Source organism: Macaca thibetana, chromosome 17, assembly GCF_024542745.1.
Source record: "Macaca thibetana thibetana isolate TM-01 chromosome 17, ASM2454274v1, whole genome shotgun sequence".
In the NCBI taxonomy this organism is placed as follows: Eukaryota; Metazoa; Chordata; class Mammalia; order Primates; family Cercopithecidae; genus Macaca; species Macaca thibetana.
Window position 1 is genome coordinate 39,067,629 of NC_065594.1, and position 26,452 is coordinate 39,094,080.

The following is a 26,452-nucleotide window of genomic DNA, read 5'->3' on the forward strand; positions in this document are numbered from 1 at the left end:
TTTCAGTTTCAATCTTAATTGAATCAAATAAAAACAAATGTTTCCCTCCTACATTTGAATGGAAGTGAGGTGCCTAGGATGCATGAGTCTCATTTTGGACTCATTTTGGAACACATAGGCTTAGATCATCACCAACTGTGTGGTGGGTTTTTTGCAGTGATGAAAGTGGTCTAACTCTGTGCTCTGCATATATAGAACACTTGAAATATGGCTAGTATGATTGAACAATTTTTAATTTCACTTAGTTTTAATTTAAATGCAAATTTAAATAGCTACATGTGGCTGGAGGATTGTATTGGAAAGCATAGGCTAGATATTTGTCAGTGCCTGGACTAAAAATATGGGATACCAAAATAAACAGAATTGTGAGCTATAATAACCATAACATGCCTATGATTTAATTTAAATGTCCTTATTTTAATGGCATTAACAAAAGCTAAAGAAAAAGTTCATCCTGAATTAGCAGCTTATCTATACTTGTTAAGAGTTTCAGACTTGCTTCAACTTGAAATTTTTTTTCTTAAGTGAAAATTAGGTGAAACTTTAGATTCTCTTTTCTAATTATATTCTCTAGGCCTAAATTTATAATAACAAAATTATTCATTTTTTGGCAAAATACTGGTAAATATGGAGTAGAAAATTTTCAACTTGGGAACATGCTTGCTCAGGAAATGTAGTGTAAATATTTGTCAATCATTTCACATTTCTCTTTGCTGAAAATATAAATTAATACGCAGAGAAATATTTTACTTAAAAGCCTAATTTTAAAACAGCCTTTTTCCCCTAAGGTATGATACTACTTAAAGATGTAGAAGTTGTCACTTTAGTTAAATTTATTTTTCAGACACATAAGCAGATTTTACTGTTATTTCTCAACTTTGCTCTATTTTATTTTTATCTTTGAAATTTGGCCAACACATATAATACAGCATTAGATTTAATATCAAAGTTAAATTAAATTTTTTATTTTAAAAAGGAAAATGTGAAAATATGTCAATTACAACTCATACTTCTTGAACTTTTTATGGTTTTGGTGGTATTGTATGCTTCATGTATACCAGAAGAGGGAGCACTTTAAACTTGATGTCTGAACAGAAAACATTCTTTTGTTATTGTTGTTGTTGTTGTTTTGAGATGGAGTCTCGCTCTGTCATCCAGGCTGCAGTGCAATGGCTTGATATGGGCTCACTGCAACTTCCACTTCCCGGATTCAAGTGATTCTGCTGCCTCAGCCTCTTGAGTAGCTGGGATTACAGGTGCACGCCACCATACCCAGCTAATTTTTGTATTTTTAGTAGAGACAGGGATTCACCATGTTGGCCCAGCTGGTCACAAGCTCCTGACCTCAGGTAATCCACCTGCCTCGGCCTCCCAAAGTGCTGGGATTACAGGTGTGAGCTACTACACCCGGTCCAGAAAGCATTCTTTTGGACTGCTGCCATAAATTTGATTCCCTTAAAAAAGCTGCAAAGTTCTTTATTTTCAAAATGTCCCTTAATGTAAAAGGAGGGAGAAGCTGGATTTATGTGTATGATTTAGAGTGCATAAGACTAACAACATCGATAAATATACCTTTCATGCTGAAATATAACTGTTTTCCTAGGGTTTTCTTTTCTCATTACCTTCTAAAAATGAATTCAGAATTATTTTAAAAAATTGTTCTTCAGGAGACCTTTTTGAAGTTTTCTCTTTCAATACCAAAACAAAGAAAAAACTTGATAATATATAATTTCAGTTTCAATCTTAATTGAAGTTATTATAAATCATAAAGCATGACTATTATGGAAAAGAGAAACACTATAAATGAAAACACAGCCCTGAATAGAGTTTCATGACTAGAAAGTGATTTTTATTCTTTTCTGTTTTGACAGCTCGAAGGTCCATGTGTTTTGCAAATTCAAAAAGTTCGCAATGTTGCTGCACCAAAGGATAACGAAGAATCTCAGGCTGCACCAAGGATGCTGCGATTGCAGATGACTGATGGTCATATAAGTTGCACAGCAGTAGAATTTAGTTACATGTCAAAAATAAGGTGATTGGCACTTTCTTTTGTGTATTTGTTACAGAATGTTGAAGGTGCTGTTCAATTGGAATGATTTAAGAATTTTGAAAAGGAGGAATGGACCCTTAATTGTGTGTTACAACTTTTGAGATGAAATTATAGAGCTTTTGTGCATTTCTGCTTCATCTGTATAAAAATAGTTAAGAATATATGGCCAGGCACGGTGGCTCAAGCCTGTAATCTCAGCACTTTGGGAGGCCAAGGCGGGCAGATCACCTGAGGTCAGGAGTTCAAGACCAGCCTGGCCAACATGGTGAAACCCTGTCTCTACAAAATATAAGAATTAGCCATGCATGGTGGCAGGTACGTAATCCCAGCTACTTGGGAGGCTGAGGCGGGAGAATAGCTTGAACCTGGTAGGCGGAGGTTGCAGTGAGCTGAGATCATACCTTTGCACTCCAGCCTGGGTGACAGGGCGGACTCTGTCTCAAATATATATATATATAAAATAAAATAGAAATAAAAAAATAGTTAAATAGTTACATTCTTGATTGAATGTTAATTATAAAAACAAATTTATGGTGTTCTTGCATGAAAGTAATCTTTTCAGTTTTGTCACATACTTTAGGTCACTCAATTGTTTAGAACAAACAGAATTTTAAAAAATATGGTTTCATCCTTGACAGTTCAGTAGCTGTGTGTATAATAATGTGTCCATCACACTGTTTAACGTTCTTGCAGAGTTTTATAGGCTAATGAATTTTCCTAGGGAATGACTGAAATCAGGGAGGTATGTGACTGACTTTAGTCATTTCCTAGGAAATCATTGGGAATGATTTTCCAAATCCTGCATTTGGTTATTTTAATAAGAAACTTTTAGAGCCATGCCCAGTGGAATGGAGGAAAGCAATGAGAAGGAAGGGAAAGTGTCCCCTCTATTCTTGGTATTTCCGTTTGGCCATTCTGAGCTCTTTTCTGAGGTGGAAACTTTCACTAGACATTTGCAGCCCTCCTCCCACCTGCCTTTTTTGGTATTCTTTGTCATTTTATATACTCACCTTTGCAGCTCAGGCTCCTCTGAGCTTTTTCACTTAATATAAACTCCTATACCATACTTTTCTCTTGAGCAGGCATTTATCAGGTGTTCTAGCCCTTTAATTCAGTGCTGAAGATACAAAGGCAAATGAGGTTTAGATTTCAGCCTCTTAGTAGCTCATACGCCAATGAAGTAGGCACATAGGTATACAAATATTGTAAGAAATATGTAAACTGAAAGGACTAAGAGTCTCGAAAATTACTTCTGCCTGGGGTAACCAGGAGTGCTGTTAAAATATGAGTAGGTATTTTAAGGTGCAGGGAGGAAATAGTACATGCAGAGACACAGTGTTCTGACAACAGAAAGAGTGAGAAGTTACATTTGCTGGAGCTTAGGTGATTTAGAATAATAGGTATGCGAGAGAAAATGTGGTAGGTTGAGGCCTTGTATGATCTTTTCAGTGATTTCCCTTCTTTTTTCTTCTTTCATCTGGTGTCTGCCTCTGGTAAATGAGGCCCCCTCCTCAGAAGATATATGTTTGTCTAAAATGTTGATTTCTATACCCACAGGGAGATTTGTTGACTTTGTGATTATGTTGTTTTCTTTTTGAAGAGTAGGATTCCTACTTTTGTGTAGAAACAGCTTTTCAAATTCCTATGTCAAATTCAGTCACACACCTTGCAAGGGAGCCTCACAGATGACTCAGAAGAAAGACTTGCCACATAATGGCTCATTCTCCAATTTTATGGCTGTATATTTCTCTAAGGAATAAAAACACAAGGTCAGCCCTGAGTGTAGGGCACTGCCCAATCTGCCCAATGCTGTCTACTGTCATCCCTTGTTGAATTTATTGCAACTTGACAACTGAAAAAATTATCGTCATATGCTCTTCACTCATCATTAAAGCAGCTTTTTTTTTCTTTATTGCAGTGAAGTGAGATTAAAGGAACCTTTGGGTACCAATGAAAATATTAACTAAAGCAAAATATGCTTTCTGAATAAGAATTAATTGTGGTTCTGAAGGTGATAGTAAAAATTGTGTTAAAATTTTAGTCCCTGAGTAAAAAGAACAAAGCTGGAGGTATCACGTTACCTGATTTCAAATTACACTAGAAATCTATAGTAACCAAAACAACATGGTACTGGCATAAAAACAGACACATAGACCAATGGAAGAGAATAGAGCATCCAGAAATAAATCCGCATACTTACAGCCAACTCATTTTCAACAGAGGCATCAAGAACATACATTGGCAAAAGGATAGTCTCTTTAATAAATGCTGCTAGGAAAACTAGATAACCATATGTAGAATAATGAAATTCCCATCTCTCACCATATACAAAAATCAACTTAAATGTGGCTGGGCATGGTGACTCATGCCTGTAATCCCAGCATTTTGGGAGGTCAAGGCAGGTGGATCACCTGAGGTCAGGAGTTCAAGACCAGCTGCACCAACATGGTGAAAAATGGTGGCGCACACCTGTAATTCCAGCTACTTGGGAGGCTGAAGCAGGAGAATCACTTGAACCCAGGAGGCAGAGTTTGCAGTGAGCTGAGATCACACCATTGCACTCCAGTCTGTGTGACAAGAGCAAAATTCCAGCTCAAAAAAATAAAAAGACTTAAATATAAGACCTAAAACTATGAAAGTACTAGAAGAAAACATTGGGGAAATGCTTCAAGACATTGATCTGGGCAATAATTTTTTGGGTAAGACCTCAAAAACATAGGCAACATAAGTAAAAATAGACAATTGGAATTATATCAAACTAAAAAGCTTCTGCACAGCAGTGGAAACAATGAACAAAGTGAGGAGACTACCTACAGAATGGAAGAAAATATTTGCAAACTATCCATTTGACAAGGGATTAATATCCAGAATATATAAGGAGCTCAAATAATAGCAAAACAAAAACAAAAACAAAAAATCCAATTAAAATTTGATAAAAGACCTGAATAGACATTTCTCAAAAGAAGACATGCACATGGCCAACAGACATATGAAAAAATACTCAGCATCACTACAGTGAGAAATTATCTCACACAGTTAGAATGCCTATTATCAAAAAGACAGAAAATAAATGCTATAGTTTGGATATTTGACCCTCCAAACCCTCTATTGGAATTTGATCCCCCATGTTGGAGGTGGGGCCTAGTGCGAAGTATTTAGGTCATGGAGGGGCAGAGCCCTCATGAATGGCTTGGTGCCATCGTTTCAGTGAGTGAGTTCTTACTTTATTACTTCCCGCGGGAGCTGGTTGTTAAAAAGAGCCTGGCACCTCCCTCTTCTCTCTTTTGCTTGCTCTTGTCATGTGATCTGCATATACCCCTTTGCCTTCTGCCATGAGTGGAAGCAACCTGAAACACTCACCAGAATTGGATGCTGATGCCATGCTGCTTGTACAGCCTGCAGAACTATGAACCAAATAAACCTTTCTTTATAAATTACCCAGCCTCAGGTATTCCTTTATAGCAACACAAATAGACTAAGACAATAGCAAATGCTCTTGAGGATGCAGAGAAAGAGGAATGCTCAAAGACCACTGATTGGAATGTAAATTAGTAAAAACACCATGGAAAACAGTATGGCGGCTCCTAAGGAAACTAAAAATAGAAATAGCATTTGACATAGCAGTCCGACTGCTGGATATGTATTCAAAAGAAAGGAAGTCAGCATATTGAGGAAACATCTGCACTCCCGTTTTCATTGCAGCACTATTCACAATACCCAAGATAATGGAATCAACTTAAGTGTGCATCATTGGTTGAAGGATAAAGAAAATGTGATATGTATATATATGTATATAGATAATGGAATATTATTCCGCCATAAAAAAGAATGAAATCTTGTCATTGGCAACAACAGGGATAGAACTGGAGAGCATTGTATTAAGTGAAATAAACCAGCCACAGAAAGACAAATATTGCATGATTTGTCATGTGGGAACTAAAAAAACCTGATCTCCTGCAGACAGTAAAATGGCAGCCAGGAAGGATAGTGGAGAGTGAATGATAAGGAGGGGTTGGTTTATGGGTACAAAAATACAGTTAGATAGAAGGAACAAGATTTAATGTTCAGTGGCATAATAGGGTGACTATAGTTAACAGTAATTTATTGAATATTTCAAAATAATTAGAAGAGTAGATTTGTAATGTTCTCAGCAAAGAAAAATGTTTGGGGTAATAGATATCTCATTTACCCTGATTTGATCATTACACATTGTATATATGTGTCAAAATATCACATGTACCCCCACAATATGTATAATTACAACATCAACACAAATAAAAATAAAAATTTAGCCCCTATTTTATTTTTTGGGAATGGAACTTGAATTTAATCTGGTAAGACTATCAATTGTTACAATGAAATTGTAGGTCCAGCTTCAAATAACTTGACTACATAGGATAAAATCTAACTCATTAGCAGTTTCTTTGGAGGTAAAGAGTACAGTAGCCTGGTGTCCTTGGTGCTTATTTTTATTTATCCCTGTACCTTGACTGTAAGAGTTATGAAAATCTGAATTTGCTGATTGGAATTGGGAACCCTTCTTCACTATTGTAATTGTATTCAACTGTTGCTGATCTTGAAGGCTAATAGATGGTTCTAAGTTTACTACATTTACCACCACAGAACTCTCTACTTAGGTTAGGTTAGGCAAGGCTGTTTATGACCATTCATTTTTTCAATTATGATTGATCACTAAAAATGATTGAGCTTGGGGCCCTCAAAATAAATTTTAATGGCTTTATTGAGATAGCATTGATGTATAAAAATTGTATATATACAAGATGTACAGAATAATTTTTAATATGTAATCTACCTTACTCTTTATGCGCTCTTTGAAGCTTTGAAATCAGACATCCTTTATTTCTTCTTGTTAATAATTATTTTATTAATTAGTTTTCTCTAAAAAAGGTCAGTGATGTTAGCATTTTCACTGATTGGCCTTTGAATATATTAGCATGTGGTGAATTTTATGAGATTTTAAGATGTGAACAATGCAAAGCCATTTCAGAATAATTTTCTAATTTATCCTAAGTATTTACCTTAGAATTACTATTTGCAGTACTTCTTGCTGTATGTGAGAAGAGATGGGTGGGGCTTAGAGTATATGCTTTTATTTTAGAACAGACCTAAGTGACAAAATAGATTTCTTTCCCTGTTTTCCTTTGCCAAAGGGTTCAGAGGGTAAACATTTTGTCTCTGGTTTTCTATAAGACAAGTCATGGTGTAATGTTTGCCCTAAATTTGATAATATTAGCCTACTATAGAAATGTTCTTTTAAAGTTAGTGTATAAATAGCTTAAAAATTAGCATATAAAAATCCTTTTAAAATTAGTGCATAAATAACTTTCATTTGATTTTCGACTTGATGGATAACAAAAAAAGCATTTTGTATGAATCACTATGGCTCATATAGATGTTAAATTTTTAGGTTTATTACTCATTAGAGATCTTCTGTATTGAAATTCAACTTTGTAACAAACAAACAGTATTTTTTGCTGTGCACAGCTAAAGCTCAGAGGAAAAAATGTCAAATCTTATATAGCATAGCATAATTGAAAAAGTATTTTATATTTTTATTCTATTTATCATGTCTTGACATGTGGTTATTGTCCACCTTTTTTTTTTTTCTTTTGCAAGTGAAAACTAAAGCTCATTTCTTTGTCATTGAGATAGAAAATGACAATCTTGGCCAGATGCAGTGGTTCATGCCTATGATCCTATAGCACTTTGGGAGGCTGAGGCGGGTGGATCACCTGAGGTCGTGAGTTGGAGACCAGCCTGGCCAACATAGTGAAACCCTGTCTCTCCTAAAAATACAAAAAATAGCTGGTCATGGTGGTGCATGCGTATAATCCCAGCTACTCGAGAGGCTGAGACAGGAGAATCACTTGAACCCGGGAGACAGAGGTTTCAGTGAGCCGAGAGTGTGCCACTGCCCACTGCACTTGAGGAGCTTGGGCAACAGTGGGAGGCTCTGTCTTTTAAAAAAAATAAATAAATAAAATCTTGTTCCTGGTCTTCTAACTTCCTCTCTGATGGTGTATTCATATGATATAGTCAGCCTCCTGAAAAATTAGTTTTGGTGTTAGTTCATTTTGAAGAACCTGATTAGGTCACAATATGAGACTGAATTCCAGTTTTGGGAAAGAGCGTCAATTTTTTTTTTTTTTTTTTTTTTTAAGTTTCAATGTACCTATGTAGGATGTACAGATTTGTTACATAGGTAATATGTGCCATGGTGGTTTTCTGTACCTATCAACCCGTCACCTAGCTATTAAGCCCAGCATGCATTAGCTATTTTTCCTAATGCTCTCCCTCCCACTACCCTACCCCTGGACAGGCCCCAGTGTGTGTCATTCCCCTCTCTGTGTCCATGTGTTCTCAGCTTCAATATGTCTTTAACACTTTTCTCTTTGCTTTAGCCTGAACACACCACCTGGAACTAAAGTTAAGCTCTCAGGCATTGTTGACATAAAAAATGGATTCCTGCTCTTGAATGACTCTAACACCACAGTTCTTGGTGGTGAAGTGGAACACCTTATTGAGAAATGGGAGTTACAGAGAGTAAGTGTAAACTATGGCTTGAACTTTTGAAACATTACACTCTTTTTTGTTGCATTAAAGAGCTCTTTCAAAAATGAGTAAAATTAGTTCTTTGTGTCAGAGTTGAATAGAATGGAACATGATTATCTTTAGAGAAACTATCTTTGTCTAAGCATATTGTTTCTCTAAAGTAGATATACTTTTTCAGTATTTGTTACATTTTATTCCTTGCGTTTAAACATTCTTTCCTGACAAGTTACAAAACTGTCAAGATACCAGTTATAAGCTATGTACAGTTTGTGTATAATTCTTTCTGCAAAAAACAAAAGTGTGCATATATATAAATATATATATGCCTGTCTTATCTACAGACACACATATGTGCAAGTAAAAGTAAGTTAGAATTTCACTATAATGGAGTTCTTGTTGTGCTTGACTTCCTAGTCTCATTAGTTGATATTTTTCCTCATTTATATTAACAATATCTTCATCCTTACAATCATGTAGGTTTTCTTGTAATCGTTCCTCTACTTTGCTTCCAACAACCATTTCTGTTGATCCATTGCCGTCAAATCTCATATCACTTCCTTGCTCTGCGGTTCTTATAATTACTGTAGTTTAGGTCTTTAGTATCTCTTGCCTGGACTGCTGTAGTAGCCTTTTGACTGTCTATCCACATATCCTTTCTCCATCTTCTAATTTATTTTATGTACTTTCACCAGGTTTTCTTCCTTCAGCATAGTTGAGATGCTTTTATTTCAAATGCCTTAATTTGAGATTGAATGCCATTTATAATCTAGCCCTAGTTCGTTTACGTTTAATTTTCAACTTTCTAAATTCTTCCACGTAGATCTTGTTGTAGCCAAATGGAGTTGCTTCGTCTTTCTTTGATTCTCTATGATTTCCTCAGTTATACATTTTTAATAAAACGTTTTTCCACTTTTACATTATTCATCTTGTTTTTTCTCTCCTGATCCCCGCATAGCCAAATCATCCCTGTGCTTTTAGACCCAGATCAAATGATTGCTTCTTCTCAAGGTGAAGTACTTGTTTCCTTATTGAATTCTTTAAGCATTTTATTATTTTTAACAGTGTATTGCTTTTTACCTAGCAGTAAAATTATGTTCATTTCTCATCTCCTTTAACAGATAGTATGCTTTTGAGGCCAGAATTTGTGTTTGTATCATCTTTCTTAAGTTCTGCATGTATTTGTTAGATGTGTAGATACGGTGTTGGGGTCTTGCATCTGTATCTCATGTTATCCTCCTAGTAGTTTTTATAAGGGCTGTTAAATAACTTATTTTATGATTAGACAGGTGATGGATCTGAGCACAATCCGAGACCATTTTTTTTCTGTTATACCAGAGCAGCCTTTTCGTGATCTCCAAAGCGGTAGCACTGCACTTTACATGTAATAGGCATCATAAAAAATACTCCTGGTATAAATGAATTACAAAGCACATAAAAATATTTGTGGAATGAATGAATTGTAAAACTAATTACTCCTTGAGCTGAAATGTATTCTTGTGACACCCTCAAATCTTGCCCGTTTTGTAAAGTCAGCCAAGGGCCTAAGCAATATTTCAAGCTTTTGGTATTTTATGATACAGTTTTCTCCTGTTTTCTTAGTTGGAAAGTGCCTGTGTTTGGGAGGTAAATAGATAAGGACATTAGGCACATTTTTATTCCTTAGTACTAATTTCTTATGATATGAATGTGCTGTGACTTGGGCTGCTGTACTATGCAATATAAAGTAATGTTCCACAACTGCATTGTTTAATTGAAAATGTCACAAAAAAGTAATTCAGAAGTAGCTTTATAGTTTTACATAAACAGCCAAGTTTGTGAACTTTGAATTTCCTAGAGAAACTTCACCCATTTCATGTGATCTTTTCGTATGCTGATATAATTGTATTTTTTTGATCAGTAGAGATTTTTTAAAGTGTGGTAAAATGTTCTCAAGTCTAATACCTTATATAATTTTCCCACAACCCAGTCCCATAGCCAGGACCACTTTGCTAACAACTGTAAACATTCGTAGGAACCTTCTCACCAACACACACACACACACACACACACACACACACACACACACGTGCACACAGAGTTTAGTAGTAGTTTGATAGTTGCCCTTGAAATGTTTAATTATATGTCTCTGCACTTGACTTCCTGCAAGCCACATTAGTATTTCTTATTAGAGAGTGATAAAAATTTACATTTAAAATCATTTAAAAACATTTTGATATGATTATAGTTCTTTTTGGTTTTATAGTTTTTGATTTGGTAGCCACAGCAATGTAGGAAACAGGGAAAGTGCAGTTACTTGAGCAGCTGGCAGTGATATACATAGAAATTATAAACCATAAAGCTAATGTTGGAAGTGAAGAAGCACTAAACCTTCAGTAAACTATATGCAGGCATTGTAACTGTAGCAAGTTGGTACCAGATGTAATTTACAAAATGCTACAGGTTTATAAGTTTTAGTGCCCCCAAACTATAGATTAAAAAAAATTTTTTTATTGTGGCAAAGTATACATAACATAAAATTTAACATTTTTAACTTAACATTAACTTAACTTTAACATTTTTAACTTAACATAAAACTTAACTATTTTTTTAAGTATAAATTTCAGTGGCATTAAGAACATTCGCATTGTTGCACAGTTGTTACCAACATCCACCTCCCTAACTTTTTCATCTTCCCAAACTTAAATTCTGTACCCCTTAAACAGTAACTCTGCATTCCTTCCTCCTCTCAGTCTCGGGCAACCACCATTCTACTTTCTGTCTCTGAATTTGACTAAGTAACTCATATGTGTGGAATTATACAGTATGTATCTTTTTTGTGCCTGGCTTATTTCACTTAGCATAGTATTTTCAATGTTCATCTATGTTGCAGCATGTGTCAGAATTCCCTTCCTTTTTAAGGTTGGATAGTACTCTATTGTATATCTATACCATCTTTTGTTCAGTTATCCATCAATGGACATTAGGGTTGTTTTCACTTTTTAACTCTTACGAATAATGCTGTTATGAACATGGGTACACAAATACCTCTTTGAGGCCCAGCTTTCAATTCTTTTGTGTGATCTAGAAATGGGATTGCTGGACCATATAATTGTATTTTTAATTTTTTGAAGAATTGCCATACTGTTTTATATTTACTTTATACTCATTTCCACCAGAATTGTGTAAGGGTTCTAGTTTTTTACATCCTCACCAACGGTTGATATTTTGTGTCTTTTTGATAGTAGCCATTCTAACATGGGTAAAATAGAATATCATTGTAGTTTTTTTTTTTTTTTTTTCTTTTTTTGATATGGAGCGTTGCCCAGGTTGGAGTACAATGGCGCGATTTCGGCTTATGCAACCTCTGCCTTCCAGGTTCAAGCGATGCTCCTGTCTCAGCCTCCCGAGTAGCTGGGATTACAGGTGTGCACCACCACACCCAGATAATTTTTGTATTTTTAGTAGAGATGGGGTTTCACTGAGTTGGCCAGGCTGGTCTCCAACTCCTGACCTCAGGTGATCTGCTGGCCTCAGCCTCTAAAAGTGCTGGGATTATAGGTGTGAGCCACCGTGCCCATTATAGTTTTGATTTGTATTTCCCTAATGCTTAGTAATACTGAGAATCCTTTTGTGTGCTTATTGGCCATTCGTATATCTTCCTTGGGGAAATTTCTATTCACGTCCTTTGCCCTTTTTTAATCAGGTTGGTTGTTGTTGTTGTTGTTGTTGTTGTATGAGTTATTTATAGATTCTGGATATCAGTCCCTACTAAGATAATATGTTTTGCAAATATTTTTCCCATCCCATGTGTTGCCTTTTCACTGTGTTGATAGTGTCTTTTGATGCACAGAATTGTTGAAGAGTTGTTATAGGTGTAGCTTTTATGCTTAGGTCTTTGATCCATTTTGAGTTAATTTTTGTATTAGTAAAAAACCCAGTCATACTTTTGCATGTGAATATCCAGTTTTCCCAGCACTACTTTTTGGAAATAGTGTTCTTAATGAATGATCTTGTCACCCTCATAAAAAATTATTTGGCCATATATTAACAAATTTATTTCTAGGTTACCTGTTCTGTTTCACTGGTCTAAATGTCTATCTTTATGCCACACTGTTTCGATCACTGTAACTTTTTATTAAGTTTCATAATTGGAAAGTGAGACCTTTTTCAAGATTGTTTCGGCTATTCAGCATTGAGATTCCATATGAATTTTAGGATAGATTTTTCTTTTTCTTTTTTTAAATTTTACTTTAAGTTCTAGGGTACAAGTACACAATGTGCAGGTTTGTTACTTATGTATACATGTGTCATGTTGGTGTGCTGCACCCATTAACTCATCATTTACATTAGGTATATCTCCTAATGCTATCCTTCCCCCCTTCTCCCACCCGCCGACAGGCCCCACTGTGTGATGTTCTCCACCCTGTGTCCAAGTGTTCTCATTGTTCAGTTCCCACCTCTGAGTGAGAACATGCGATGTTTGGTTTTCTGTCCTTGCAATAGTTTGCTCAGAATGATGGTTTCCAGCTTCATCCATGTCCCTGTAAAAGACATGAACTCATCCTTTTTTATGGCTGCATAGTATTCCATGGTGTATATGTGCCACATTTTCTTAATCCAGTCTATCATTGATGGACATTTGGGTTGGCTCCAAGTCTTTGCTATTGTGAATAGTGCTGCAATAAACATATGTGTGCATGTGTCCTTATAGCAGCATGATTTATAATCCTTTGGGTATATACCCAATAATGGGATTGCTGGGTCAAATGGTATTTCTAGTTCTAGATCCTTGAGGAATCGCCACACTGTCTTCCACACTGGTTGAACTAGTTTACATTCCCACCAACAGTGTAAAAGCATTCCTATTTCTCCAAATCCTCTCTGGCACCTGTTGTTTCCTGACTTTTTAATGATTGCCATTCTAACTGGTGTGAGATGGTATTTCATTGTGGTTTTGATTTGCATTTCTCTGATGGCTGGCCAGTGATGAGCATTTTTTCATGTGTCTGTTGGCTGCATAAATGTCTTCTTTTGAGAAGTGTCTGTTCATATCCTTTGCCAACTTTTTGATGGGGTCGTTTGATTTTTTTCTTGTAAATTTGTTTAAGTTCTTTGTAGATTCTGGATATTAGCCCTTTGTCAGATGAGTAGATTGTAAAAATTTTCTCCCATTCTGTAGATTGCTTGTTCACTCTGATGGTAATTTCTTTTGCTGTGCCAGAAGCTCTTTAGTTTAATTAGATATCATTTGTCAATTTTGGCTTTTGTTCCCATTGCTTTTGGTGTTTTAGTCATGAAGTCCTTGCCCATGCCTATGTCCTGAATGATCGCCTAGGTTTTCTTCTAGGGTTTTTATGGTTTTAGGTCTAAATTTAAGTCTTTAATCCATCCTGAATTAATGTTCGTATAAGGCGTAAGGAAGGGATCCAGTTTCAGCTTTCTACATATGGCTAGCCAGTTTTCCCAGCACCATTTATTAAATAGGGAATCCTTTCCCCATTTCTTGTTTTTGTCAGGTTTGTCAAAGATCAGATGGTTGTAGATGTGTGGTATTATTTCTGAGGGCTCTGTTCTGTTCCATTGGTCTGTATCTCTGTTTTGGTACCAGTACCATGCTGTTTTGGTTACTGTAGCCTTGTATAGTTTGAAGTCAGGTAGTGTGATGCCTCCAGCTTTGTTCTTTTGGCTTAGGATTGTCTTGGCGATACGGGCTCTTTTTTGGTTCCATATCAACTTTAAAGTAGTTTTTTCCAATTCTGTTAAGAAAGTCATTGGTAGCTTAATGGGGATGGCATTGAATCTGTAAATTACCTTGGGCAGGATAGATTTCTATTTCTGCCAAAAAAAAAAAAAAAAAAAAGATCATTGGGATTTTGATAAGGATTATGTTGACTCTATTGACCACTTTGGGTAGTATTGATACATCAACAATATTAAATATTTCAATTCGTGACCCTGGGAAGTCCTTTTCATATTGTTCTAAATTGTTTGTGTAGAGAAACACAACTGATTTCTCTGTGTTGATTTTGCATACTGCAACTTTATTGAATTTATTATTCTAACAGTTTTTTTTTTCTTTTTAGTGTGAATGGAGTTTTCTACATATAAGGTCATGTTATCTGTGAAGAGTTAATTTTATTTTTCCTTCTCAATTTGAATACCTTTATTTCTTTTTCTTGCCTTATTTAGCCTGGCTAAAACTTTTAATACTGTGTTGAATGGAAGTGATGAAAATGACATCCTTCTCTTGTTCTTGATCTTAGAGGAAATGCCTTCAATCCTTCACTATTGAATATGATGTTAGTGGTGGGTTTTTTATATATGGCTTTTATTAGGTTTGAGTAGTTCCTTTCTATTTTTAGTTTGTTGTATATTTTTATTATAAAAGTGTGTTGAGTTTTGTCAGGTGCTTCCTCTGCATCAATTGAGATGATCATGTGTTTTTCCCCTGCTTCATTCTGTTAATGCATTACATTGATTGATTTTTATATGTCGAAGCATTCTTGTATTTTGGGAATAAATCCTGTTTGGTCATGGTCTATAATGCTTTTTATATGGTAGGGGATTCTGATTGCTGGTTTTTCATTGAGGATAGATTACTTTTTTTCCTAATTTCTAAAATTTTGGTAACATACAGATAAAATTTACCATCTTAACCATCTTAGATGTACAGTAGTTTTAAACACATTCACAAATGTTCAATATCACTAATCAAAATGCAAATCAAATACAGTGAGATACACTACCTGACAGCCATTAGCCATTATGATGGGTACTGTAAAAAACAAAAAAACAAGAAAACCCAGAAAATAACAAGTGTTGGTGAAGATGTGGAAAAATTGGAATTAAGCCTTGTGCACTCTTGGTAGGTATATAAAATGGCATAGTTGCTACAGAAAACAGTATGGCAGTTCCTCAAAAAATTAAAAATAGAATTACTATATGATCCAGCAATTCCACTTATGGCTATAAACCCAAAAGAATGGAAAACAGGTCTTGAAGAGATATTTGTGTACCCATGTTTATAGTGGCAGAGGGCATTATGCTAAGTGAAATAAACTGGGTATAAAAAGACAAATACCATGTGATTCTACTTATGTGAGGTACTGAGAGTAGCAAAAATTATAGAGAGAATACAATGGTGATTTCCAGGGACTGGGGGAGGAGTTATTGTTTAATGAGTATAGAGTTTCAGCATTAGTAGACCATTTACTTGTGATGGAACTCAGTATGGAAAGTTTTAATTCTACTATCTTGCTATTTCTTTTGTTGTTGTTTTGCTTTTTCTTTCCTGTTTTACTCCATTTTCTGCTGCTATAACAGAATACCACAGACTGGGTAATTATGAAGAGAAGAAATTTATTTCTCACAGTTCCAGAGGCTCAGAAGTACAATAACATGGCTTTGCTATCTAACTAGGGCCTTCCTGCTGCATCATAACATGGTGGAAGGGCAAGTAAGCATGTGAGATAGAGAGAGGCTGGGAGATAAACTTCATCTTTCTTCAGGATCCCACTCCCAAGATAACTAACCCATTCCTGTGATAACAGCATTAATCTATTCATGAGGGAAAAATACTCATAATCTAATCACCCTTTGAAAGTCCCACCTCTTAACACTGTTACAATGGCAATTACATTTCAACATAAGTTTTGGAGGGACATTCAAATCATAGCACTTCCTTTTAAATGAATTGCATTTTTTAAATGATTCTGTTATCTGCATTATTAGCTTATCAGCTATATTGTGGGTGGCGACCCACCCAGGTGCCAAGGCAAGAGACCGAGGCCACAAGCTGTTCCAATATAATAAAGAAAATCTATAGAATAAGAATAGTTATACTAGAAATAGATTGCAGATATGATTATATATGAATATCATTAATTATTGGTAGTATTACTCTTTATTCCAGTATTATAATAATTTTTGTTTTATAATTGTAACCTAGGAAAAACCAGGCCATACAGAGAGATAGGAGCTGAAGGGACACAGTGAGAAGTGACCAGAAGACGAGTGTGAGCCCTCTGTTATGCCTGGACAGGGCCACTAGAGGGCTCCCTGGTCTAGCAGTAACGCCAGTGCCTGCGAAGGCACCGTTACCTAGTGGACCTTGGTCTAGCAGTAGCCTCAGTGCCTGGGGAAGGCACCCCATTACTTAACAGACCAGGAAAGGGAGTTTCCCTTTCCCTGGGGGAGTTAGAGAAGACTCGACTCTACCACCTCTTGTGGAAGGCCTGACTAATGTCAGGCCTGTCCTCAGTCATCCGGAGGCCTGACCGTCTCCCTGTGATGCTGTGCTTCAGTGGTCACGCTCCTGGTCCGCTTTCATGTTCCACCCTGTACACCTGGCTCTGCCTTTTAGATAACAGTAGCAGAATTAGTGAAAGTACTAGAAGTCTTTGAAATGCATAGAATAAATAATGGTGTAAGCTGTCCTCTCTCTGTCTCTGCCTTGGCTGCCCAACAGGGAAGGGCCCCCTGTCTGGTGGACACATGACTTGCGTGACCTTACCTATCATTGGAGATGGCTCACACTCCTTACCCTGCCCCCTTGTCTTGTATCCAATAAATAACAGTGCAGCTAGGCATTTGGGGCCACTACCAGTCTGTGTGCCTTGGTGGTAGTGGTCCTCTGGGCCCAGCTGTCTTTTCGTCTATCTCTTTGTCTTGTGTCTTTATTTCTGCAATCTCTTATCTCTGCACATGAGGAGAAAAAACCAACAGACCCTGTAGGGCTGGACCCTGCACTATATGACTGTGTTTTTGTTTTTAAGTGGTTGCTGTAAGGTTTAAGATGTGTACCTTTAACTTCTTTCTTTCTACCTTCGATTATATATACCACTTTATGCATATTTTAAGACCCATACAATTTTATGCTTTCATGTACCCAGTTTTGTCTCTATGCTGGTTTTGTCATATACTTTACATTAGTTACAAGGGTCACAACACATGGTTTATTTTGTTTTTCTCTTAAAGGGTTTTTTAAAACAATGAAAAACATTTTTAAAGATATTTTTGTCTTTCTACACATTTACCGTTTCTGTCTCTCTCTCTTTTCTTTGGTAAAGATCAAATTCCTGCATGGTGTGTCTTTTAATTCAGATTAGCTGATGATAAAGTGTTTTAGTTTTGGGTTGTCAGAATTTTTTTTTTTTTTTTTTTTTTTTTTTTTTTTTTTTACTTTTTAAGGATATTTTCTCTGAATGTATGTTTCTACATTGAAAGATTTTTAAATTTTTTATTAAGTGTTTTAAGGACATCATTTCTTTGTCAATTACCTGCTATACTATCTGTAGTCTATAGTAATCTTTTTTATGTCATGTATCTTTTCTCTATCTACTTTTAAGCCTTTTCCTTTTTTTTTTTTTTCCTATTTTTATTTTAGGTTAAGGAGGTGCATGTGCAGGCTTCTTACATGGGTAAATTGTGTGTCACTGAGGCTTGGTGTATGAAAGACCCCATCACCCAAGTAATGAGCATAGTACCCTATAGGTTGCCTTCCAACTTATTTCCTCCTCCCACCCTTCTCCCTTAAGCAGTCCCCAGTGTCTCTTGTTCCCATCTTTGTGTCCATGTGTAGTCAGTGTTTAGCTCCCATTTATAAGTGAGAACATGTGCTATTTGGTTTTCTGTGCCTGCCCTAGTTTGCTTAGAATGATGGCCTCCAGATGCATCCACATTGCTGCAGAGGACATTATTTCATTCTTTTTATGGCTGTGTAGTATACCATCATGTATATCTACCACATTTTCTGTATCCAGTTCTCTGTTGTTGGACCTCTTTGTTGATTCCGTGTCTTTGCTGTTGTGAATAGTGCTGCAATGAACAAATGAGCGCATGTGTCTATGTGCAGTAATAGTAGTTCAATTCTTAGTTCTTTGAAGAATCTCCAAACTGTTCTCCACAGTGGCTGGACTAGTTTACATTCCCACCAACAGTGTATATGTATTTTATTTTCTCTGCAACCTTGCCAGCAGTGGTTGTTTTTTGACTTTTTAATGATAGCCATTCTGTTATGAGATGGTATCAAAATGTGGTTTTGATTTGCATTTCTCTAATTTTTAGTGATAATGAGCATTTTTTTCATATATTTGTTGACCATTTGTATGTCTTCTTTTGAGAAATGTTTGTTCATGTCATTTGCCTGTTCTTTAATGAGGTTATTTATTTTTTGCTTGTTGATTTGTTTAAATTCCTTATAGATTCTGGATAGTAGACCTTTGTTGGATGTACAGTTGACAAATATTTTTTCCCATTCTGTAGGTTGTCTGTGTACCCTGTTTATAGTTTCTTTTGCTGTGCACAAGCTCTTTAGTTTAATTGGGTCCCACTTGTTACTTTTGTTTTTTGTTACAGTTGCTCTTGAGGACTTGGTCATAAATTCTTTGCCAAGGCTAGTCTCAAAAAGGGTATTTCCTAGGTTTTCTTCTAGGGTTTTTATTGTTCTAGATGTTACATTAAAGTCTTTAATTCTTCTTGAGTTAATGTTTGCATATGATGACTGGAGGGGGTCCAGTTTCAATCTTCTGCATATTGGTTAGCTAGTTATACCAGCATCATTTATTGATTAGGAAGTCCTTTCCTCATTGTTTGTTATTGTTAAGTGTGTCAAAGATCAGGTGTTTGTAGTTGTGTCACTTTATTTGTAGGTTCTTTATCCTGTTCCATTTGTGTATGAGTCTGTTTTTGTACCCAGTACTCATTGTTATGTGTGACTATTTTTGTATCAGTGCCATTCTGTTTTGGTTATAGTAGCCTTGTAGTACAGTTTGAAGTTGGGCAGCTTTGTGTTTTTTTTGTTTTTTTTGTTTTTGCTTAGGATTGTATTGGTGATATGGGCTCATTTTTGGTTCCATATGAATTTTAGAATAGTTTTTTTTCTAATTCTGTGAAGAATAACATTGATAGTTTGATAGGAATAGTGTTGAACCTCTAAATTGCTTTGGATAGTGTGACCATTTTAATGATATTGGTTCTTGCTATCTGTGGGCATGGATGTTTCCATTTGTTTGTGTTGTCTCTGATTTCTTTGAGCAGTGTTTTGTAATTCTCATTGTAGAAAGCTTTCGCCTCCTTGTTAAGCTGTATTCCTAGGTATTTTATTCTTTTTGTGGCCATTGTAAATGGGTTTGCATTCTTGATTTGCGTCTGGGTGCTATTGGCATATAGAAATGCAACTGATTTTTATACATTGATTTTGTACGCTGAAACTTTACTGAATTTGTTTATTGGTTCTAGAAGCCTTCTGGTGGAGTCTGTGGGGTTTTCTCCATGTAGAATGATATCATCAGCAAAGAGGGATAGTTTGACTTTTTTTTTTTTTAATTTGGATGTCATATGTTTCTTTCTCTTGCATAATTCCTCTGGCAAAGACTTCTAGTACTATGTTGAATAGAAGTAGTGAAAGTGGGCATCGTTGTCTTGTTCCAATTATCAAGGAGAATGCTTCAGCTTTTGCCTGTTGAGTATGATGTTGGCTATAGGTTTGTTATAGATGTCTCTTAGTATTATTATTATTATTATTATTTTTGAGACAATCTTACTCTGTCACACAGGCTGGAGCACAATGGCACAATCATAGTTGAATACAACCTTGAACTCCTGGGTTCAAGGGATCCTCCTGCTTCAGTCTCCTGAGTAGCTGACACTACAGGTGCACATCACCAACTCTGGCTAATTTTTAAATTCTGATGAGATCAGATGAGATCTCTGTTGCGCAAGCTGGTCTCGAACTTCCTAGTCTGAAGCAATCCTCCTTGTTTGGCCTCCCAAAGTGCTGTGATTACAGCCCTGAGTCACTCTGCCCAGCACAGTGGCTCTTTTTTTGAGGTATGTTCCTTAGATACCTAGTTTGTGGAGAGTTTTTAACATGAAGGAATGTTGAATTTTATTGAAGGCCTTTTCTTCATCTATTGAGATGATTATGTGGTTTTGTTGTTAATTCTGTTCATGTGGTGAATCACATGTATTGATTTGCATATGTTAAACCAACATTGTGTCCCAGGGATAAAGACCAGTTGATTATACTGAATTAACTTTTTGATGTGCTGCTGGATTAGTTTGCTAGTATTTTGTTGAAGATTTTCTCATCTATGTGCATCAGGAATATTGGCCTGAAGTTTTTTTGTTGTTGTTGCATCATTGCCAGATTTTGACATCAAGATGATGCTGGTCTTTGTACAAAGAAGTAGGGAGAATTTCCTCCTCCTTGATATTTATGGAACAGTTTTGGTAGGATTGCTACCAGTTCTTCTTCATATGTCTTATAGAATTTGGCTGTGAATATATCGGGTCTAGAATGTTTTTTGGTTAAGAGGTTTTTTTTTTTTTAAATTAATGATTCAGTTTCAAAACTTTTTATTTCACTCCCTTCCTGGTTCAGTCTTTGGAGACTGCTTCTAGGAATGTATCCATTTCCTCTAGATTTTCTAATTTGTATGCATAGAGATGTTCATAGTTGTTTCTGAGAATCTTTTGTATTTCTGTGGGATTGGTTGTAATATCATATTTGTGATTTCTGATTGTGCCAATTTGGATCTTCTCTCTTTTTTGTTAATCTAGCTAGCAGTCTATCAACCTTTTTTTTTTTTTCTTTTTTGAAACAGAGTCTCGCTGTGTCTCCCAGGCTGGAGTAGTGCAGTTATGCAATCTCGGCTCACTGCAGCCTTCACCTCCAGAGTTCAAGCAATTCTCGTGCCTCAGCCTCCTAAGTAGCTGGGATTGCAAGCCTAGGCCACCACATGTGGCTAATTTTGGCATTTTTAGTAGAGACAGAGTTTCACCATGTTGGCCAGAGTGGTCTCAAATTCCTGACCAGAAGTGATCTGCCCACCTTGTCTTCCCAAAGTGTTGAGATTACAGGCATGAGCTACCGTGCCTGGTCCACAGTCTATCAATCTTGTTTATTCTTTCAAAGAACCATCTTTTGGTTCCATTGATCTTCTATTTGGATTTTGGCATCTCAATTTCACTTAGTTCTCTGATTTTAGTTATTTCTTTTCCTCTGCTAGCTTCAGGGTTAGTTTGTTCTTTTTATTCTTGTTCTTCTAGGTGCAATGTTAGATTGTTAATTTGATAACTTTTTTTTTTTTTTTTTTTTTTTTTTTGAGATGGAGTCTCACTCTCTCATCTAGGCTAGGGTGCAGTGGTGCAGTCTTGGCTCATTGCAACCTCTGCTTCTGGGGTTCAAGCAATTCTCCTGCCTCAGCCTCCTGAGTAGCTGGAACTACAGGCATGCACCACCACGCCCAGCTGATTTTTTTTGTATTTTTAGTAGAGACAGGGTATCACCATCTTGGCCAGGCTGGTCTTGAACTCCTGACCTCAAGGGATCTGACCTCCTTGGCCTCTCAAGGAGCTGGGATTACAGGCATGAGCCACCACACCCAGCCAATTTGAGAACTTTCTAACTTCTTGATGTAGATGGTTAGCACTAAAAACTTTCCTCTTATCACTGTGTTAGCAGCATCTAAAAGATTTATGTTATGTCTCTCTTTTCATTAATTTCAAATAATTTTTTGATTTCTGCCTTGATTTCATCGTTCACCCAGAAGTTATTCAGGAGTAAGTTTTAAAATTTCCATGTAATTGTGTGGTTTTGAGAGATCTTGCTATTGATTTCTGTTTTTACTGCACTGTGGTCCAAATGTGTGCTTGGTATGATTTTGATTTTTTTGAATTAATTGAGACTTGCTCTATGGCCAAGCATGTGGTCAATCTTAGACTACGTTCTGTGTGCAGATGAGAAGAATGTATATTCTGTGGTTGTTGGGCAGAGGATTCTGCATATGTTTATTAGGTCCAATTGATTGGGTGTTGAGTTTCAGTCCAGAATTTTTGTGTTATGTTTCTGCCTTGATGATTTGTCTAATGCTTTCAGTGGGGTGTTGAAGTGTCTCACTATTATCGTGTTTGTCTAAGTCTTTTCATAGGTCAAGAAGAACTTATTTTATAAATCTGGGTGCTCCAGTGTTGGGTATGTACATATTTAGGATAGCTAAGTCTTCTTGTTGAGTTGAATTCTTTATTATTATGTATGTCATGCCTTTCCTTGTGCTTCTTAATTGTTGTTGGTTTAAAGTCTGTTTTAGTTGACAGAAGAATAGCGACCCCTGCTCTTTTTTGTTTTGTGTTTGCCTGAAAGATGTTTCTCTATCTCTTTACTTTGAGCCTCTGGGTGTCATTACTTGTGAGATGGGTCCCTTGTAGACAGCAAACAGTTGAGTCTTGCTTCTTTATCCAACTTGCCACCCTATTCCTTTTAAGTGTGTCATTTAACCATTTTACATTCAGGGTCAATATTGATATGTTAGGGTTTGATTTTGTCATCATATTGTTAGGTGGTTGTTATGTAGATGTGATTGCATAGTTTATAGTGTCAGTGGAATATGTGTTTAAGTGTGCTTTGTGATGACAGGTATCATTTCTTCATTTCCATGTTTAGCACTCCCTTTAGGAGCTCTTATAAGGCAGGTCTGGTAGTAATAAATCCCCTTAGCATTTGCATGTCTGAAAAGGACTTCATTTTTCCTTTGCTTATGAAGCAAAGGAAATTCTGGGTTGGAATTTCTTTCCTTTAAGGATATTGAAAATAGGCCCTATTGTCTTCTGGCTTGTGAGGTTTAAGCTGAAAGGTGTGCTCTTAGCTGAATGGGATTCTTTTTGTAAGTGCCCCTTTTCTCTAGCTGCCTTTGTGATTTTTTTCTTTTGCATAGTATGTCACAGAGGTTCTTTGAATTTCTTCAGTTTGCATGTTGACCTGTCTAGTGAGGTTTGGAAAAGTTCTGTGGACTGTATCCTCAAATATTTTTCCAAGTTGATTGTTCTCTCTTCTTCTCTTTCTGGAATGTCAGAGTTGTACATTTGGTCTCTTTACATAACCACATATTTCTTAGAAGTTTTGTTCATTTTCTCAATTATTATTTACCTCAGTTTGGGGGTGTTCTCACAGGGGAATGCCATGGGTGTAGGGTGCTGCAAGTGGGAGTGCTCCAGTGAGGAGGGCTCCACAGGCAGGGGGTGTTATAGCCAACATGATACAGAGTGCTGCAAGCAAGGGGGCCACATGCAGGAAATGCTCCTGTGGTGACAACTGGGGCGCTTTTGGTGGGAAGTGCCCCAGTAAGGGGCACTGCAGGCAGGGGGCCATATGGGAAGGGGGTACACTCTGGTGGGAAGCACTCTGGTATTGGTAGTTGGGTTGCCTTGGGTGGACAGCTCTGGTGAGGGGCACCACAGGATGGGGGCATTCTGAGAGGGTGGCAGGGACTCAGCAGGTGGGAAGTTTTCTGAAGGGGTGGCAGCGAGGTCACAGGCAAACAAATTCTGGCAGGAGGCTGTCAGCAGAAGTGCTCTGGTGGGGCAGTGGGAGCTGCACTACTTGCAGGCATGGCCAGGCAGGGACTCTTAGAGTGTTTTCTTTATTACTGATTTCAACAATTCGATTTTTAAATTATGATGTACCTAACATGGTTGGTGTGTGTTTTATCCTGTTTAGTTTTCAGTGAACTTTTTAGATCTATGAGTTTATTGTTTTCATCACATTTAGAAAAATGTGATTTGGCCATTATTTCTTCGTATGTATTTTTTCTCTTCCGTCTTTCTACTCCAGTTTTTTTTTTTTTTTTTTTTTTTTGTATTATATCTTCAATTACACATACATTAGACTGCTGGTAATTTTCTGACCAGTCACTGAAGATCTATTCATTTTTTTCCCCTGGCCTCTTTTTGGTAGATTCCATTACTATACCTTTAAATTCACTGATCTTTTCTTCTGTCTTATTTTATTTACTCTTAAGCCCATCCAATGAGGTTTTCATTGTTGGTGGTGTTTTTATTTTATAGAAGTTCCATTTGGTTCTTCTTTTTTTGTATTTTTCTTTTCTAGTTGAATTTATGTGTTCTTTTAAATACTTACACATAGTTTTAATAGCTGTTTAACACTCTGTTTGCTAGTTTGTCATCTTTGTCATCTATGCCCCTGTTTCTCTTGTCTAAATTTTCAGATGGTTATGGTCACATTTTTCTGTCTTGACATGCCTTGTAGTTTTTGCTTAGATTCTGGACATTGTGATGTTGGTAGTTGTTGAGAGCCTGGATTTTGCTATTTTCCTTTAATGAGTATAAGACTTAGCTTTGGTCAACAGTTAATTTACTTTTGATCAGTTTGACCCCTTCAAGACATGTATTCAAGCTTTGAAAGGAGTATCTAGCATAGCCTTTGTTCCAAATATTTTTTAGCCCTCTGGATTTCTACTCCTTGTCCTGAATGAATGTCCAAAGAATTTTTAGTCTGCATGGTCTGAGCTGGCTGGATTGTCTGTATACCCTTTATGAGTTCTGGGAATTGTTCAGCTTACAACTCTCTTTTTTGCTCAGCCTTGTTCTCCGCAGTGACTCAAGGGAACTACTATGAGGGTTTCTGGAGCTTCTTTTCTATGCAGGTTTTTCTTTCTGAAACAGCCCCACAACTTCCAGTTGCATCAGCCTGCTTGAATTGTGAGACTGATATTCTCAACTCAGCTCTCTATGATCCCTGTCTATATCATGGTTACAAGCAGAAAGCCATAGCTCACCTATTTTTTTTTTCACCTTCTCTCAGGGATAATAGTCTTGCATTATCTGTTATCCTGTGTCTTAAAACAGTTGTTTCTTACATATCATCAAGATTGTTATTTGTTTTTAAAGAGAGAGTAAGGATTGCTCATGTACTTTTATCAGATCCTGTAATATATTTTTAATTATATAATGTTATTGAGCTATGGTATTATTTGCAATTCGTGAACTTTTAAAGGAAATGATAGTGTAAGTTGAAATGATTTATAGCTGTTTGAATAGTCTTTGTTTAATATTTAAATTAAGGAAAGGGCCTCTTGATAATTTTATGCATTTGTCGTTTTTAAAAATTAGGTTAATATCTTAAATATAGGCTTTAAAGAAATGTGACATTCATATACAGTTTAAATTATTCTTTGCTCAATAAACTGAATGTTGTGCTTGTCATTACTCTTAATTATCTTTATAAAATATACAGTGTTTACACGATTCAGGAACTCTGGAATATGCTTGAATTTGCACATGGTCTTTTTTTTTTTAAACTTTGTCACCTGCTATTATACATCATATTTTAATCATAATGGTTTCTGTAATGATAATGATTAAAATGCACAAAAAGTTTAAAGTTGAGATGTATTAAGTAACAACTAGTAAGACAGATGTATGTATATATTAATACCTCAAAACCAAAATAAATCAGAGGAATAGGTAAGTGAAGAGAGTCCTGAAGACTCCTTATGGGATTTTAGAAAGACTTTATCATGTGAGAAATTGCTTTTGCTGGAAGATTTTCTTTCCATTTTCATAATACATTGTTATCTCTCTAGCTTTATGAGATTTCAGGAAAAAAGGAAACTAAAATTAGTTGGATTTGGAAGCTTATTTTTAGTTAATGAATAATTTGTTGAATACTTTTTCAAAATATGAATTGTTTTGCAAAAGAAAACAGGAAAATATAGTATAAGGAAAGTTAAGGAAATTTTAGTGTAATTAAAAGAACCTCCATATTATATACTATAACAATCTGTTCTCTTTAAGTAATTAGAAATCACCGTTATGTTAACTAATAAACTTTCTGTCTAAAAAATTTATTTTTGAAGATAATTTCCAGGTAATATTTGTCTCTCATAGCTTTATGCTTTAAAATGGAATTCTGTTACCAAAGTTTGTTATTTTTGAATTTGCTTCTTAAGAGGACTGTTTTCTCCTTAGGGGAATGGCTTGATAAATATTTCTGTAAGTTATATGTGAATATGTGTTTTGGTAAGGGGAGGTGAGAAGAGTCTTTGCCTAATT

General features: G+C 36.1%; 1 protein-coding gene across 6 annotated transcripts in view; it reads left to right on the plus strand.

The window, feature by feature from the left end:
- Window positions 1-26,452, plus strand: part of TDRD3 (tudor domain containing 3) — a 200,086-nt gene that overhangs the window by 68,969 nt on the left and 104,665 nt on the right. For all 6 annotated transcript variants that reach the window (XM_050766527.1, XM_050766523.1, XM_050766529.1 and 3 more), the window contains 2 exons: window positions 1,872-2,032; window positions 8,473-8,614. In XM_050766527.1, the coding sequence (XP_050622484.1) occupies window positions 1,959-2,032; window positions 8,473-8,614 (216 nt within the window). In that variant the 5' untranslated portion in view covers window positions 1,872-1,958. The remainder of the gene's footprint in view (window positions 1-1,871; window positions 2,033-8,472; window positions 8,615-26,452) is intronic.